Source organism: Suricata suricatta, chromosome 13 (assembly GCF_006229205.1).
Source record: "Suricata suricatta isolate VVHF042 chromosome 13, meerkat_22Aug2017_6uvM2_HiC, whole genome shotgun sequence".
Lineage (NCBI taxonomy): Eukaryota > Metazoa > Chordata > Mammalia > Carnivora > Herpestidae > Suricata > Suricata suricatta.
The window spans coordinates 49,186,892-49,203,741 of record NC_043712.1 but is presented as its reverse complement, the minus strand read 5'-3'; the positions used below and the strand labels follow the sequence as shown (position 1 = coordinate 49,203,741).

General features: G+C 36.2%; 1 protein-coding gene across 2 annotated transcripts in view; it reads left to right on the top strand.

The window, feature by feature from the left end:
- Nucleotides 1-16,850, top strand: part of ADAMTSL1 (ADAMTS like 1) — an 877,850-nt gene that overhangs the window by 647,813 nt on the left and 213,187 nt on the right. For both annotated transcript variants that reach the window (XM_029920116.1, XM_029920114.1), the window contains 2 exons: nucleotides 5,129-5,240; nucleotides 9,355-9,493. In XM_029920116.1, coding sequence (XP_029775976.1) covers nucleotides 5,129-5,240; nucleotides 9,355-9,493 — 251 coding nt within the window. The remainder of the gene's footprint in view (nucleotides 1-5,128; nucleotides 5,241-9,354; nucleotides 9,494-16,850) is intronic.

The following is a 16,850-nucleotide window of genomic DNA, read 5'->3' as shown; positions in this document are numbered from 1 at the left end:
AACCAAGATATTTCCTTCTATCAGAGCTTCCCTACTCTTCAAGGTAATATAAAACACATTGCTGGAAGCAACATATACATTCTGTAGGAGAAATGTACACACTAGAAGAATGTTTGGGAATCACAATAAAATAAAACATAATTTTTTCTTTCAGTAGGTCAGAAGGACCTGAAAGATTTCAGCTGTAAAGCTGTAAAACTTGTAATGTGTCCAGGACTCCATAAATTTTTCATCATGGGACCTGGAGCCAGAGGACATTTGATTTAAGCTAAGGCTTGATGACCCTGTGGCAGCTGGAAGTAAGAATGCATATAGGAAAATGTGATAGACAGTGAGGTTGGATGGACGAAGGGTTCCAGAGTGCTGTTCTCTTTCTCCATCTGCATGGTAGCTCTGTTTAATCCAGTCCAGATGCCAGCTACATTCATGTGAACAAGAAGCTACAAACCAACAGAGATTGTTCACAAGAGAAATGATGCTGATAAATCATTCCACTTAAATATGCAAATGCTGTACAATATTGAAAGATGTCTTTATTTTTTGAAACCTTTAGAGTGCTGTTGAATACATCATTTATATTAATTTCCCTGGTGGCCTTGTAAGAGTTAAAACACATACTAAAAATATCGAATTGGATTCAATAATATCCGATAATGATAATAACAATAAAGTGAATAACAATAATAGGTGAGTAATATTATTCACATCCCAGTAGTACATAGCATTGCTGACACATATCACATACCTAGCTGCCTTCTGCACATCGCCACTTGAATATCCCACAGACACAACCAGCACAACATAGCCAAAACTGGACTTGTCTACCCCTAAAATAATCTTCTTTAGAAGAAACCTACCTAATCTTTCTTATCTTGTGGAACAATATGCTCTTTACCCAGCCACATCAGAAAGCTTTGATTCACACTGATTTCCCCTTCTCCAATACGCCCCTAGCTGGACATCACACTTTGTCAGTTCTACCTTCATACCATCCCAAGGCTATTCTTTGGTCTCCATCCTTGCTGCCCCTGTTTTTGTTTAGACCTTTGTATTTCTTCCTGATCATGCCATATGTACACTTCTGAAACTGCAGCCCCAATGAAAGAAAATGACAGAAGAGGGTTTTTTGCAGTCACGGTACATCCTTCACTAGAACTTCCAACTTAGCTCTACTTGGGAACACAGCTATGGTGTGGCTGTACCTGCTCAGTTAGTACCCATTTTAGAAATTTCAGAAGGATGTCATAGAGAAAAGCGAGGAGTACCTGCACCACCAAAGTGGTAGAAAAGTTGTGATTTCCATTTACATTAGTTAAGAGTATTAAGAGTATTAGGCAGAAATAATGCCTTAATATGTCTTTTTGAACAGTCTTGAGCATAACCTTGTGCATAATTCAGCAGCCAAGGAGGATGAGAGACTCCTGACAACCAGCCCCTTGCTGGCTTGTCTGAGGCAAAAGTTTCTACAACATCAGTGAGAGAAAAGCACATAGGAGGGGAACAGCAAAGGCTCACAAATTACCCTTTAACCAACAGAGAAGAAAAGATGTGGCATTTCATAGTGCCTCAGCTGAGAGATCCTTCGTGTACTTGGTGATGTCTTTGTGTTTGAAATGTCTCCTTGATTCCTTAGATTTTACATGGACCTAGGTTCATCCATTACCCACACCTTGTGGTTTTATCATGACAGTGCAATCAGTTGCTATGGAAAGTGACCAGTTTTTGTCTTCTTCTTTCCTTTCAGTATGAGAAGTCCTTAAATTAGAAACACTGAATCATTGTAATTATAGGAAGAAAAACTTGGTTCAGAACATTCTTTTTCCTTATTAACTTAAGGAGGCCAAAATTACATATGCCAGATGTGTTTAGCTCCCTAAAACAAAATCCTAATGTGTCAAACTGAAGCTTTCAACATACTCTTGAGAACAAGAACCTGATGTCTGAGGATTTAGGGTTTGTAAAGCTTCAGAGCTAATGATAACAGAGGTCACAGATGTCCAGAATTAATAAAACCAGAAAAAAGGAACAGGGCAGCTCATTTATATAAGAAACAATTCGTCCATCAAAGTTAGACCTCAGGTTAGCCTCTTATTTTTATTTTAACTATGTTTTTCCTACTTTAAAATGAAAAATTGAGAAGATACTGAGAAGAGCAGTACAAGGACACCACTAAAAATAAATCCCTATATCTTTACAACACTAACATTAACTAACAAAATTGCTTATTACCATGAAGAGAATGGCAGCTTTCAAGCCAAGGCACACTTGACTTCAAAGCCCAGCTCTGCTATTCCCTAGCTGTGTAGCCTTGAACAAACCACTTAATCTCTCTGAGACTCATATCTCTCATTATAATGTAAATGTGGAAGGCAATATGGAGTAGTTCTAAGATTAGATTCAATACAAATAAAATGTACCTTGCATATGGTAGGAATGTCGTAAGTGCCGGTTACTGTGGTGGTTCCTGGCTGTTATTTAAAAAATGTTTTTATTTAATGTTAATTTATTTTTGAGAGAGAGACAGAATGTGAGCAGGGGCGGAGGGGAAGGGCAAAGCGAGAGGGATACACAGAACTCTAAGTAGGCTCCAGGCTCTGCGCTGTCTGCACAGAGGTCAACATGGCGCCCAAACTCATGAAATGTGACATCACGACCTGAACCAAAGTTGGACACTTAACCACTGAGCCACCCAGACGCCCCAGTTGTTGGCTTTTATTAAAAGAAGAAGGTACCTATAGGGAAGAGAGAACCAGGAACATTATCAGTGCGGAAGGAATCAAACAAGATTATGTGGTGAGAGGTCTGGATACATGACTGCTTTTATCTGTTTGAAATAATAGCGTCCCTGTGCATTTCCAGTCTCTTTTCAAATGTAGGCATACATTTTCAGCATTCATGCTCACCGTACATCAGTTTCATTGGACTCAGTAGAAGCAAGATTCTTTCTAATTTTCTTGTTTTCTTTACTTTAACATAGTCTTTTACCAACTCTCCCTCTTAACACCAGAACTTCTTCACATTCATTCCTTACTCTCAGGGCATAAGGTACTTTCACTGATAACTTCTAAGAAGCTGAAAATTTGACCTATTCCATCTTTTTGCCTCTTTAACCAGATCAAAAACTAAGCCCAGATGCTGTACAGATATTCTAGAACACAGTTTCTCTAAGAATTTTGATGTTATATCCTCCTCATATTTGTTTTTTCCTCTACCTTCCTAGGACTTTGTTTAATTTCAAGCATCCCGAAAGGGACCTCTGCAAAACAATCCATCTCTCTAAGCCTAAATAAATCTTCTGGTCTTTATTTTTTCGCAGAGCTGGTGTTCAAATTAGAGTCCTCTTCTAATACCTTCCCAGCATGGAAAACCACACATTCCCAAGAGAGCTCTAGGCTTTTGTGAGCTTAAAACAAAAAAACAACCCCCCCCACAAAAAAGAAAACTTTACAAAGAATGTGATTAATACTACATCCCCAAGCAAGCAATGAGGTATCCTGTATCTGACACATAGGATTGAAAAATATTAATCTGTAAGCTATGCTCCCCTTTTGTGAAAGACACTGTATTGCTTCAGCTGTTTTTGCTTTAAAGTAGGGGATTGTATCACACTATTTATTCTAATTAGGAAAAACTTTGATGTTCTGTGGGTCAGAATTCCAGCATAAAATTAAATATGCTGTAGTTTTCTTACTTTCTTCTTTCTCTTCTCCAGCTCTTGCAGATTATCCGAAGAACATTTCCAATATTTCCATCCAAAGTCCAAAAACTATTCAAGGGTTTAACACCTACTCCCTGTTTCTTCAATGTTCCTAGATGATTAATCTGGTTGTTAAAGTCAGTAGTGGAAAAATAGGCTGTCTTCTTTAAAAATCTGGAGGCTAAATTCATCAATTTATCCTAAGTAAAGGCCAACTGGGACGGCAGTAAAACTTGAAAACAGTAACAAAGACTTAGACCACACGATGTGCTGATGCTCCTCTGCGGTCTTGAAGTAAGAGGTGGCCCTCTTTGTTGTCCATGGAACTTTCTTTAGTCTGACACATAGACCAAGCCTTGCCCAACTGTCTCAATGTTATATGACATGTTATTATGTCTTCATGAAATCAAGGCATTGCTCTTTCAGTTTAAGTACATTTTCTCAACCTTATACTTTTAAGAACTATTATGAATTATTGTTTCACTTCCCCCCTTTGAAAAACAAAGTCGTTGTCATTTCCATGAGCACATGTTGTATTCAAAGTAAATGCTTTTATAATAGAAGTTGGTGTTTTTTAAAGTTTGGTACTTGGACTATCTATGTTTGCATTGCCTGGATCTCTGGATAAGAGCTTAGGAATTAGCATTTTAGCAAGCTTGCAGTTTGTAATTCTACCCATTAAAATGTAGGAGTATAAATTGCCAGGAAACACCATGTATGTCTCTGGGTGGGCAGAGCCATTTAATTTTTTTCTTTCCTTTTTTTTTTAAATTTTTTTATATTTATTTATTTTTGAGAATGACAGAGAGTGGGCAGGGAGAGCAGAGAGAGAGAGAGGACAGATGATCTGAAGCAGGCCCTGTGCTTACAGCAGAGAGCCTGGTGTGGGGCTCAAACTCACAAACTGTGAGATCATGAACTGAGCTGAAGTTGGATGCTTAACCAACTGAGCCACCCAGGTGCCCCTAATTTTTTTTCCTTAACCAAGGATAGTATCTTTCATTTTTTTGCAGTATATGGTATTTATAATTTTCTCAGAACAAATTTTCTATTTCTGAACCTATATTATAAATTCACATATGTTCATACATATATACATACATAAAAATAAAAAATACACAAAATTTTTCCTGTTATACCAGAAAAGTTGAAAATAAAGGAGGGAAAGGGACTAAGTGTCTTGGGAAAAGATCCTACTAGAATCACAAGATGAGACACTGCTATCCCTTGTTCTGTGACAAAAGCACTAAAAGTGATGGTAGTGATGGCATATGGTTGATTTGTGGGATTGATAATACTGTTATGGCCACTTCTCTCCCAATGCTGCCTAACACCATCCATGCTACTATACATTCTTGTCCAGAGTTGCCAGGAATCAAGAAAGCACCCCTCTGTCATACTAGTTTTTCTCTTTGCTATTGTCTCCTGCAGATCCACAACTCGGGGCCCGCCGACAGCACAGTCCAGTTCATCTTCTATCAGCCTATCATCCATCGATGGAGGGAGACAGATTTCTTCCCTTGCTCAGCAACCTGTGGAGGAGGTAATGGTATTCACTTAGCCGAGGAACTATTGGCTTCTATGAGGGAAGACTTAGCTGTTAAAAAAGTGGAACATTTTAACATGGAAGAAATTTAGTGTTGTGATGGGTTAGATTCTTTATTTATTTTTTAATAGTTTATTGTCAAGTTGGTTTCTATATAACACTCAGTGCTCCTATCAACATGTGCCCTCCTCTATGCCCATCACCCATTTTCCCCTTAGATTTTCTATTTTGAATGGGGCCAAATCCTGTAAGGTGGATACCTCAGCCTAGATGCCCCATGAACATTTTCTGTCCATAGAGTCTCATTAGTGGAAACGGCCTTGAGTCTATTCCGTTCCTTTGAGACTAAACTATTCACCTAGTTGAGGAGAACTTATTTATTCATGAGTCTATGAAGAGTGTTTGTCAGGCCTACTGTGTAGCATAACATGTTCTAAAAGAATCAAATTAATTTAAGAGAATAGTTTATTATAAAAAAAAATTACTGTACTGTAGACTTCGGCTCAGTTATTGTTAAGCTCTGTCCCATCATCTCTCCTGAAAAGTCGCTGAATGAATGCTTATCTCTGCTCCATCACATCCGCAATATGGACAGCATTTTGTGTTACTGGAGAAGATATTTTCTCTCATTTTCTGCCTTTTACTGTTATAATGGTTACATAATAATTGCTTCAAATTATTTTATAATAATTTATTTAGCCATTTCCTTATAGGAGATTTAGTTCACTTCAACTTTTCTATTATACTGTAATGAATAACTTAATAGCCAAGTATCTTTCTCCTTTTCTCCTTTTAAATTATTTCCTTGGAATAAATTCTCAAGAGTGAGTTTCAGAATTTTTGTGGCTATTGGCATATATTACCAAAATTCTTTCCAGAAGGGTAATAAGCAGCATATGAATATTTTAGTTTCATTGCCAACTGACCCAGTATTTGTGGATTATAAGAAATTGTTTAATTTTTCTGGTTTAATGAGCATAAAACTGTATGTATATTCCTTTAAGAACTAGCACATCAAATAAATTCTGGCTCCACCTTCACAGAAGCCTGTTAGTTGGCTGGTGTTAAGTAGCTAATCCACATGGGTATCACTAGATTACTTCAACAAAAGAAAAGATGGATGATACCTCAAAATGAAACAAATTATTATCTACTAATTTTTTCAAACAGTGAGAACATATGAAATAATTCATCTTCATCTGCATAATGTGAACAAATCACCGAAAATCAGGTCCCATAGAACAGTGTTAGATTTTAGCCTAAAAGCAGTGAGTCAGAAATACCTTCAACTGCTTTTACTTGGTTGTTAAATAACTATTAATTTAAGCTTCTCAGCATTTCAACAAAATAGTGTTTCCATTTGCTGTCTCTGTTCTAAAGAGAAAGTTACTTTGTTTAAAAGTAAAATTCCCGGGCACCTGGGTGGTTCCATCAGTTAAGCATCCAACTTCAGCTCAGGTCATGATCGCGCGATCTGTGAGTTCGAGCCCCACATCAGGCCCTGTACTGACAGCTCAGAGCCTGGAGCCTACTTCAAATTCTGTGCCTCCCTCCCTCTCTGCCTGATCCCTCCCCCCACTCTGTCTCTCTCTCAAGAATAAATAAACATTAAAAAAATTTTTAAAGAAGTTTAAAATGAAAAGTAAAATGTCAATTTCTGTGATGTTTCATAAGAATGCTATTTTGATACATTTATTAATGACTAGCACAGGAAGTAGTTTCAAAGAAAGAAATCCAAGTAAAATAATTATTAAATAAAATAATTAATTTAATAATTAATAATTATTAAATAAAATAATTGATTTAATAATTAATAATTATTAAATAAAATTAAATAAAAATAGTTATTTTTCCTCTTTTATTTTTAAATGAAAATTGTGCTCTGACCAAAGTAGCAATTCCGTAATATGCCCACTTTGCCGGATTCATATAGACAGCTGCTGTTAGAGGGTAATGTCAGTAAGCTTGATGATGCCTTGCTATATAATAAGGCAATTAATGTTAGATTCATATATCCAACCCCTCTCAGCCTTATTTTCCTCATATCTAAGTGAAGAAGTAGAAGTATCAGTGTTTTGAGCTATCAAACCCCTTCTCTAGGTGCGTCTGGGTGGCTCAGTTGGTTGAGCGTCCCACTTCTGCTCAGGTCATGATCTCATGGTTTGTGGGTTCGAGCCCCGCATTGGGCTCTGTACTGACAGCTCAGCCTGCTTTGGATTCTGTGTCTCTTTCTCTCTCTGCCCCTCTCCTGTTCACACTCTGTCTCTCTCTCTCTCTCTCTCTCAAAAATAATAAATACATGTAAAAAAAATTTTTTTTAAAACCCTTCTCTAAAGGAAATCTTTGGAATTTCTTTATCTTTATTTGGAAACCCAAATAAAAGGGGTATGTATTGCTCAGAATGAAGATATGAGCTATGTGGAAACCAGCCTTCTCCCCCTTCCTGGACCAGTTTGAGAATGACTGAAGAAATGCTAAGTTCCTTTTTATATTTCTGGTCCTGCATTCAACTCGTTGACCATTTTGCTAAGTGTAAACAATTGCGGCTAAAAATACCTTGTGAAACATTTGAAAACACAATTATCTGACTACTTTGGTCTTTTATTTCATTTTTGTCCTAAGCTTTCATTTCACACTCTCGAATAGCTTCACAGCAACATTTTTAAGCTGCCAAATTATGATTTTTAAAAATCATAATCTCAGTTATATAATGTGCTTATTGCTTGTGCCCACATTTTACTACATGATAAATTCTGTCTTTGAGTAGAAATTATTATATGGAAAATTAGAAAACGGTTAGCTTATCATAACATTATCTGCTTTAGAGTATAATGTAATTGAAAAATAAAAGTATATTTACCTATTTAAAATGTCATTTTGCTCTTTGGTTTTCTTATACAATAAAAAATTTAATAGAACATATGTTCTTACCTATTACTTTCCATGCTTTTCATCTTTACAGTAAAACTGTTAAAAGGTCTTTTTTTAGGTCTTTAATGAACAATTAATTTTTGTGGGTGGTCTGAAAACACAGCTTCAAGCCAGGAAATCTGGTTTATAAGCCTCCTTCTGATTTCCTAAAGTCTTTTGTAAGTCTTTTAATTACTCTAATTCTGACTTTCTAATATATATCAAGCAATAACAATATTCAGCCACCTGCCAGGGAGGATATATTTTGAAGGTTGATTAGGGTTAGAATGATTTTTAAAAGCCTAAGGTAAAAAAAAATTATCTACGTACATTTATTTTTCACCCTAAGAATCTAAGTCTTCATTAGCACCTCACCAGAAACCCACAGGACAAGAAAGTGCAGGTGAAAAAGGTAAAACATACCATGAATGGAATTAAGCATAACTCAGCAATGCTATTTTTTAAAAGAATTCCTAAACAGTGGAAAATTGTGCATGGACACTGAAAAATGTTAGCTAGAGACCTAAAGGGAAATGACAAAAGTTTTAGGTGAAACAAAAATTGAACAGTAGGGCAGTACTATTATCATTGTTATTGTTGTTTTGTAGGAATTCCTAGTGGCTCCTATGAGGATCTTAATCCTCCATTTACTTAGCCCAACCTATTAAGGTTGAATTTAGACAAAAATAATGTTCCCAGGCAGCTGGCAGGACCCGATCTTGTGCTGTATTTCACTGCTCCCCCTCCATCAAGGGAAGCAGGGTTTATTCGATTGGTTAATTTGGGATTTTACTCTCCCTGGTGCTTCAGATAACAAGGAAGGCCATTTTGCATCTTTGCATGAGATGGTTGGCAAATAAATACTGTTCATCTCTTTTGGATACAGATATCTGTGTTACACTTTTAGATTATACAAAGCAAAGGAATAGGAATAGTATTTACGGCAGAGTCTGATCGCCTAGCTATGCCCTTATGTAATTCAAACCTTACAGTATTTGATTATTAAATTTTGAGTGGAAAAATAATATTGGAGGCCTGCAAAACTTAATGAGCCTTCCATATTTCTGTCTTTTGTCCTGGAAATTACTGAAGCTTTGGGGAAGAATTTTCATTAATGTGAGATGGCCAAGAAGCTCTACATTACATTATATTTTAAAGTGACATGTGCGTTTAAAGTTGCCTGGATGGTTTGATACTGCAGGTTACCAACTGACATCGGCGGAGTGTTACGATCTTCGGAGCAGCCGTGTGGTTGCTGATCAATATTGTCACTATTACCCGGAGAACGTTAAACCCAAACCCAAACTTCAAGAGTGCAACTTGGATCCTTGTCCAGCCAGGTCAGTCAAATTTACTAGTTTATGTATCATAAACATGAATTGAGTTCCATAAGTTTCATAAAATTTTAATTAAAAATTAATAAGTGTTGCTGTCCAGTGTCCATTCCTAATCGTGTGTTATTGGTACCTCTTGAAGCTATATGATGCCCTCTCAGGGCCTACAGAGTTTCACTTGTGGAGCACTCTTCAGAGCTATTTTCTCTTCTGATTTCTTTTTAATTTTGGAACTTGTATCCCTCCTTAACAAGATCCAGGCCAATGTGGTGGCACAAATGTCTCAGGGTTCTTTCCATTTGTCACTTGATCAGTGACATAATCAGAGCAGACCATATGTAAGGATTGCAACTGACCCATTTTACCCTGATCCACACTAATTAACTGGAATCAAAACCAGTCTTAGAACAACTCTAATTTTAACACACCCTGACTTTGTTAAAGAGAAAGCAGGACTTATTTTTGAATAGTCAGATTTTTTTAAAGGTCTTTTTAATTAGGAGCTTTAAAGAGACACTGGACACTTGCTCTAGTACTGTTGCTTTTTGGAAACCTTGATTGGCCCTCTGTTATCTGTAGGATTAAAGATCAGACTGACAAATGAAATATCTCAGATGATGAGTAGTCATAAAAGTACAGGTCAACAATCTGTTCATAGTGTAACATTTGTCTTTGTAGTCACAGAACTTCCTGGTAAATCTCTTTATTAGCTTCCTTATCCTCAACATATGAGAGAGGATATAAAAAAAAATTCTTCTACAAAGCTAATTATGAACACCAAAAGATAAAAGAAAATATCCTTTCAGAAGCTCCCTGGATTTATTAGAAGCACCTCAATATTATTTTTTAAATCTAGTGGAGTCATCATATATACATAAAACAAAATTTTAAATAGTTGAAATACTACATGAACAGCATGCATGTAACTTGTTCTTTCTTTGAAGTTTGTGTTTTCTGCTGTTAACTTTCTAAAGTTTATTTTCTTGCACTCTGTCTCATGTTCATGAATTCTAAATTCTGCATGTAATACAAAATTGCCTTTTTCATATACTCAGCTCATAAAACTGAACTCAGAATAACATGTTTTTATTAAAGAAACAGAAAGAATTGATATTTTATAATTATTTAATGTAGGTGAAGTTTAATTTAATGTAAACTCATATTACACAAGAAAATTATGTATGAAAAAGTGGATATAGTATAAAAACTAAATGTGGTGTTAAAATTTTGCTTGGACTTTTTTTATTTTGGAAATATTAAGAGTATGAAATGTTTTTAGTTAAGATGATTATCACCAATGCAGTTAAACCCTACTTTTAAATTATTCTACTTATTATACATCCTTGTATCTATACCAGAAGAAGACCAGTGTGTGAAAAGCATAGTTATCCTAATTCAGACAGATCAGTTCAGCCAGAGAAAGACTTTGAATGTCTTTACACACTTTCATTAAAATTTATGTATGGATTTCTAGGAGAAATTGGAGACTCACCCCCCCCCACTGGAAAATAAATTTCGATAAAGAGATGGCCATGGGAGACAATTGTGAAATAAAAGCATTTTGTTAACAATTTTAAGAAAAGGTTTATAATCTACTCAATTTTTTTCTGGCTTCTCCGATCTTGGTTGCGGTAATATTTGTGGCCTATTTCTTATTATCCAAAAGCAAAAAGCCATGCTATAATGAAAGAAGTTTGCCCATGAATTTTATACTTTGTCTGCATCCTATGTTATTTTAAAACATCTAATACAACACATGTATAAATGTTGGGACAGGTGCCTATTAAAGAAAAAAACTGAGAAAAGGAGAAAGAAAAAACAAGTTAGAGGCAAATGTCAGGAAGCTGCTTTTCTCATTGCAGAAGTAATTAAACTAAGCTGTAAAAATTAAGACTTAGCAGTTGGAGAGATTTAAGAGGAAACTGCTTTAGGAAATGTAGATTTGTTATTCCAAGGATCACTGGGAAATTCATTGTACTTTATTTGCATACTTGGGATCAAAGCAATCCTTTCTAAATTCTGAGAGAAAATAAGAAGAGATGGTTCAAGAGAAGATATTGTATAAAATAGGTCTGCCCTCCTATTAGACATAGCCAAGTCAAACCCTCAAGAAACTGCTTTATAACTACAGATTTAATGGCCTAATAGTAAAATCAAGAGTAACACAATGACATTAAACTGTGACACTTGTGTCTAAAATTAGAAACCCCCCAAAGAGAAAACATAGACATTCTTAGTACTGTCAGATATTTTTGAATTTCAAATAAAAATTATTTTTTCTAGCCCTTGAGATATTTGTTCACTTTGCCTGTTTGAGACTAGGACTTAGGGCCTATTATATATTATTTTAAAGCAAAATCCCATTCACATAGCCAAGTTTATTGCCTGTCCAGGCTGGGAAGTACCATGGACAGCAAAAAATACACTAAATAATTAGTGTGTAGCCCTACATTTATTATTTTACCTTTCTAGACCTCAGTTTTTTCTGGACCCCACAAAATGGGAGTGAGAGGATTGTTTGTTGCCTTAAATTGTGGCTTTCAGACTGTGGCTAGAGAACATATTATTCCACAGAGTTGCTTCACTGAATTTCATTTTATACATTTTGAAGTATTTTTAAACAGTAATTCACAAAAAGTTCATATATATATTCAAACATGTTAAACTAATCTTAACTTCTTAAAACTCAGCTAAATTATAAAAATAAAATGGAACAGTTGTAAAACTGCTATGCCATCAAAGTAACTACTACTTGCCCTCATCATTAAGTTCTTCGGTATGTCTGTGTAGCCGAAAACATAAATATACTAAGACTGTGAGGTGAACTGTAAATCCTGTTACCATTAGTAACTCCTTCTTTGGGATAATAGGAATTTTGTCATTACTGCACATCTAAAACCAAAACAAACCAGAAATCAACTGGTGATGATGACCTTTCTCCATAATCCTTGATATCCAATTTTTTGTTTACCAAAATAGCCTCATTGTTCGCATTAACTTGCTTTATAATAAGTAAATGTTCACAGTTGAACTAATGAACTAAATGCTATCACTTATTCACTTCACTCCCTGACAATATACACTGGCTCACATGGTGGTGGATTGGTTCATCTTGAAGTTAAAGAGATCGTTGACACGTAGCCCATTTTTTCAAAACAATTTTTATGGTTTTGTAGCTTTTTTCTGGTGCTTAATGCTAAGAAATGTTGTAGCGTTAAAAGCCGATGATGAAAATAATAAAACTCACTAATAATCTCCACTGCCCACAAATAACCAGTGTTAATGCTTTTGCTATATTTCTTTCCAGTCTTGTCTACAGCTAATAACATAGATGAGATCATACCGTGTACCATGGACACTTGGAATTCAGCAGTTTAACGTTCTTGGTTTCCACTATCCTAAAGCAAGCCTGAATATCCATGACATATAGCAACTTGACATTTTGCTGAGGCGGGAATATGAGTCTCTTGTACAACTAGACCAACATTTGAGCCTACCAGGCTGCCAGAAGTCCCATCCCAAGAGAGCTTTGTTGCTCTGTGCTGGTGTCTTTTATGCAGTCATTTTTATGAAGTGGTAAAGACTTTGTTTCCTAGCCAAAAGTGGTCTCAAAAAGGAAGCCAAAACTTAACATTTATAAGGGAAGAGAGGAGAAAGTGAAGTTAAATTTTTAATGACTTTTAGCTAAAATGAAGAATGCTTCTCATTGGTGACTCAGAGCTATGACCTCACTAATCCCATCATATGCTCTAAATGGTGTTCTTGTGACAGTCTCAATTTGGGCACTCCCAGAAGTCCAGAAGCATGCCCCCCACCTCCTATTTGTCTGAGATCTGCATGTTTAATTTGTTTTCCACTGCATTCATTTAACATGTGGTATGAACCTTTTCTCATGTAGCTAAGACACTTAGGATGTAATCAAATGTAGACTCCTCTCCTTTGCCTGCCATGCTATAATCATAGTTTCTGTCTTTTTTTAATGCCTTCTCTGCTGTTGTTTGTTTGTGTGATTTTTTTGTACCATCTTTGCCTCCCAGGCAAAGGGTAAAATCCATTATGTGGTCAGAAAGCCTTAAAATGTATTTCTATGGTTCACCAACAACTAAAAAGACACAGTTTTAGTTCAGCTGATTAGCACCTTGTTTTCAGAGTGGCTTTAAATCTAAATTATGCTACATTTGGCCTTATATATCTCAGTCTGTGAGACTGAAAATACTGTTAATGCTGTCTGGGGGAAATTGTGCAAGACGTTGTTTGTGAGAAGATCAGAGAACCACCTTTTCAGATTTTTTTTCTGGCATGGGCCCCGAGTTTTCCCTCCAAGGCAGAATGAGGGGGGCTTAAATTGGCAAGGGTTGGAAAAGTGAAAAAAGCTCTCACCCATCACACTATCATGGTCACAATCATTAGCAAACAAATCTGTTTCTAGCTGAAACTGCATCCAGATTCCCTCTTCCCTCAAGGAATTCAGAGCAATAGTCCTGAGAAAATGCCCAAACTTGTATGCCCTGAGCGGCGGTTCTTGGTGAGTTCCATGGACTTTTTTGTCCAGCTCCATTTAATTTGACAGAAAATTGCATAAGTCATCCCTGGCCATCATCCAAATTGTAAACAAAATCTCAGATTGAATCTTAATGCAACTTTAAAGAAATAATCTGCTCCGTGCAAGCTATTATGTGTAGAGGGCATGTAAAAATCTGGTCACAAACTTGGTGACCAACTAGCCCAATGATAAAGCAGTCTGATGGGTGAGAGGGGAGCTGTGGAGCAAACAGGTTGGTTTGGGATCCTGGCTGTGCCGTTTACTGGGTGAGTAGCCTTTAGATAGTTACTTGTTCATGCTAAGTCTTAATCTTTTATCCTGTGAAGTAAGAAAAATAATAATACCTCACAGAGTCATTAGGAGGAATAGATGTCCTAATACATTTAAAGAGCTTGACTGACACATGTCTGACCCATGATAAACACTCAAAAAATGTTAGTTGCTGCAGCTATTATGACTAAGATCATGATTAGGATAGTGTTAATGTTACCTCAGAGAGGAACACCTAAACTTGCCAGAAATCAGCTCTCTCCTCCATGAAAGGAGGAGAAATTCTATATGGGTCTTGAAATGTAGTTCTCTGTTGCCATAATAGCAAGGTACATAAATTCCTAAAAATATCTTCATCAAAGTAAATCATGTTTATCGTATTTTTAAAATATAACAACAATGAGAAGTTAAGGTAAATAACATCTCCACAAATCACAATGTACACTTGCCCAATAATCCCCACTTACCCAGCTGTGACACATTGCCATTTAATTCAGATAGGATTTATGCCCTGTGTCCAAAAAATGAAAACTCATTGTAAAGACTAGAAAATGGTTCCTTAGGTGGCAATTAAAGTATAATGAAATGTTCTTCTAATCTTGGAAGCCTTTTGTTATTTTATAAGAGGTAAATGATTTAGAAAAGTAACAACTTATTTTAATCACCCTCATTTGAATATACTGCTTGAGTAGCTAATGAGTAAGCAGTAAGAAACTTCGCCATAAAATCCTGTTTCCACTTTTGTGTATTATCTATAATGAGGTAAAAAAAAAGCAGAGTTCTGGTTCTTTTTAGGGTGCCTGATCAGACCCTTCCCAAGTTTATAGTCATACCACACATCACCAGACCATTAGCTCTAACTCTGTTATTGCAGCAATTCAGTCCTTCTCCCAAATCAGCTCATTATTACTAATAATGATAATCACTTTTCATAATACATTTATACTTTTTAAAAGCATAATTATTTATACAATTATTTTAATTAACTCTGAGTTAATAGAACAGGTATTATCATCATCCTCCATTTTAACCTCAAACTATCACATTGACTTTACTAGCTAGTAACTTCTTTACTTAACTTCTATAGGCTTAAGTTTTGCCATCTGTAAAATGAGTATAATATCCCTATAAGAGAGTAGCTATGAGCATTAAATGAGGTAGTACACGTAATGTTTTTAGTAAGGGTCCAAGCACTCACCAAAAGTCAGCTATCATTATCAGATTGAGAGCCAAACCTATAAAATGACTTGTTACTTCTATTTGAAGTTTATAAAGTGCTTTCACATCCATTATCTCAATTCAGTTTCACATTCCCTGAGAGGGTAGCAGGACAGAGATTTTTATCTGTATTTCCAGATAAACAAACTGAAGCCTAACAAGGTTGAGTGATCTGCCCCCAAGTTAGACTGTGAAAAGAAAGCTGGGTTATAAATCTAAATACTTCCAGTTCCAGAGTATCTCCTCGGCTGTGTAAACTCAGGTAACCCAATCCTGGAGGCAGCATTACCTTGTTCTTCATGACGTCATCAGCGTCCTGTAATATCTGGTTTAAGCCCAACATAGACCCTCACAGTCAGTGCAGAACTGACAACCATATCAATGCCAAGTTTGCTCTGGATCTTTGAAATGATCACATACTCAGGTCAAGCAGACCTCTTTCATATAAGCATAAATACTGATGGTTACTAAACTGTGACCAATCACTTGGGGCCGTACAGGAAGAGATAAACAAAAGCCCAAAGAAATATTAGTCCTACTTACTTAAAAGCCGGTCAGAAGTTACATTCACTAATGTCAAGAATATTAACCACAGAAATATCAACATGGTGAAATACTAATACTTGAGGTCAAGTGATCAAAAACTCTCCAGTGGTTATATAGCAGAAAAAAGAGTATGTGCCTTAAAACTATTTTCAAATTCAGATGATGAAACAGGGTTCTTTTGGTGCGGTTCCTAGTAAGTGAATGTTGCCTCATAGGTGCAATGGTTTAAGAAAATGGTGAACTATTTCCCATCTTTGTAGGAAGTTACCAAACAATAGAGTAGGAAAGATTTTGAGGTGATCACCCAGTTCAGTGGTTTTCACTCCATCATTCATAGAGCTACCTTCAGCAGCCACTAGGAAGAGGGCAGGTAAGATAGAGTTCCATGAGATGGGTTACTTCATCTGAAAACCCCTGATTTCATCTAATTAGATCTTGCAGAGATCCAAATGTAAAGCACTCAAGATCATACAGAAAGACAGCAGAGAAAAGAGAACTGACTGTCCATCTCCCAGTTCCTCTGCGGTCCTTTTCCGTAGTATACCATGATCCTTTGTGCTCTACCACTCATGAAAAAGTGATCACCTGTGACTTTTCGAACTTTTGGTTACTTCTTTCCCCCACCCTCACCATTCTAAACCTTTGCTTAGGAAGAGATTGGTCTCTGTTGCTCCAGAGTTGTCGAGAGGTGATGAAATACTCCCTTTCGTGCCAGAGCTCCCTCCACCACCCACAGTTTCATTCATTTTTTTAATTGAGTGTCTGACTTGCACCAGGTTCTATGCC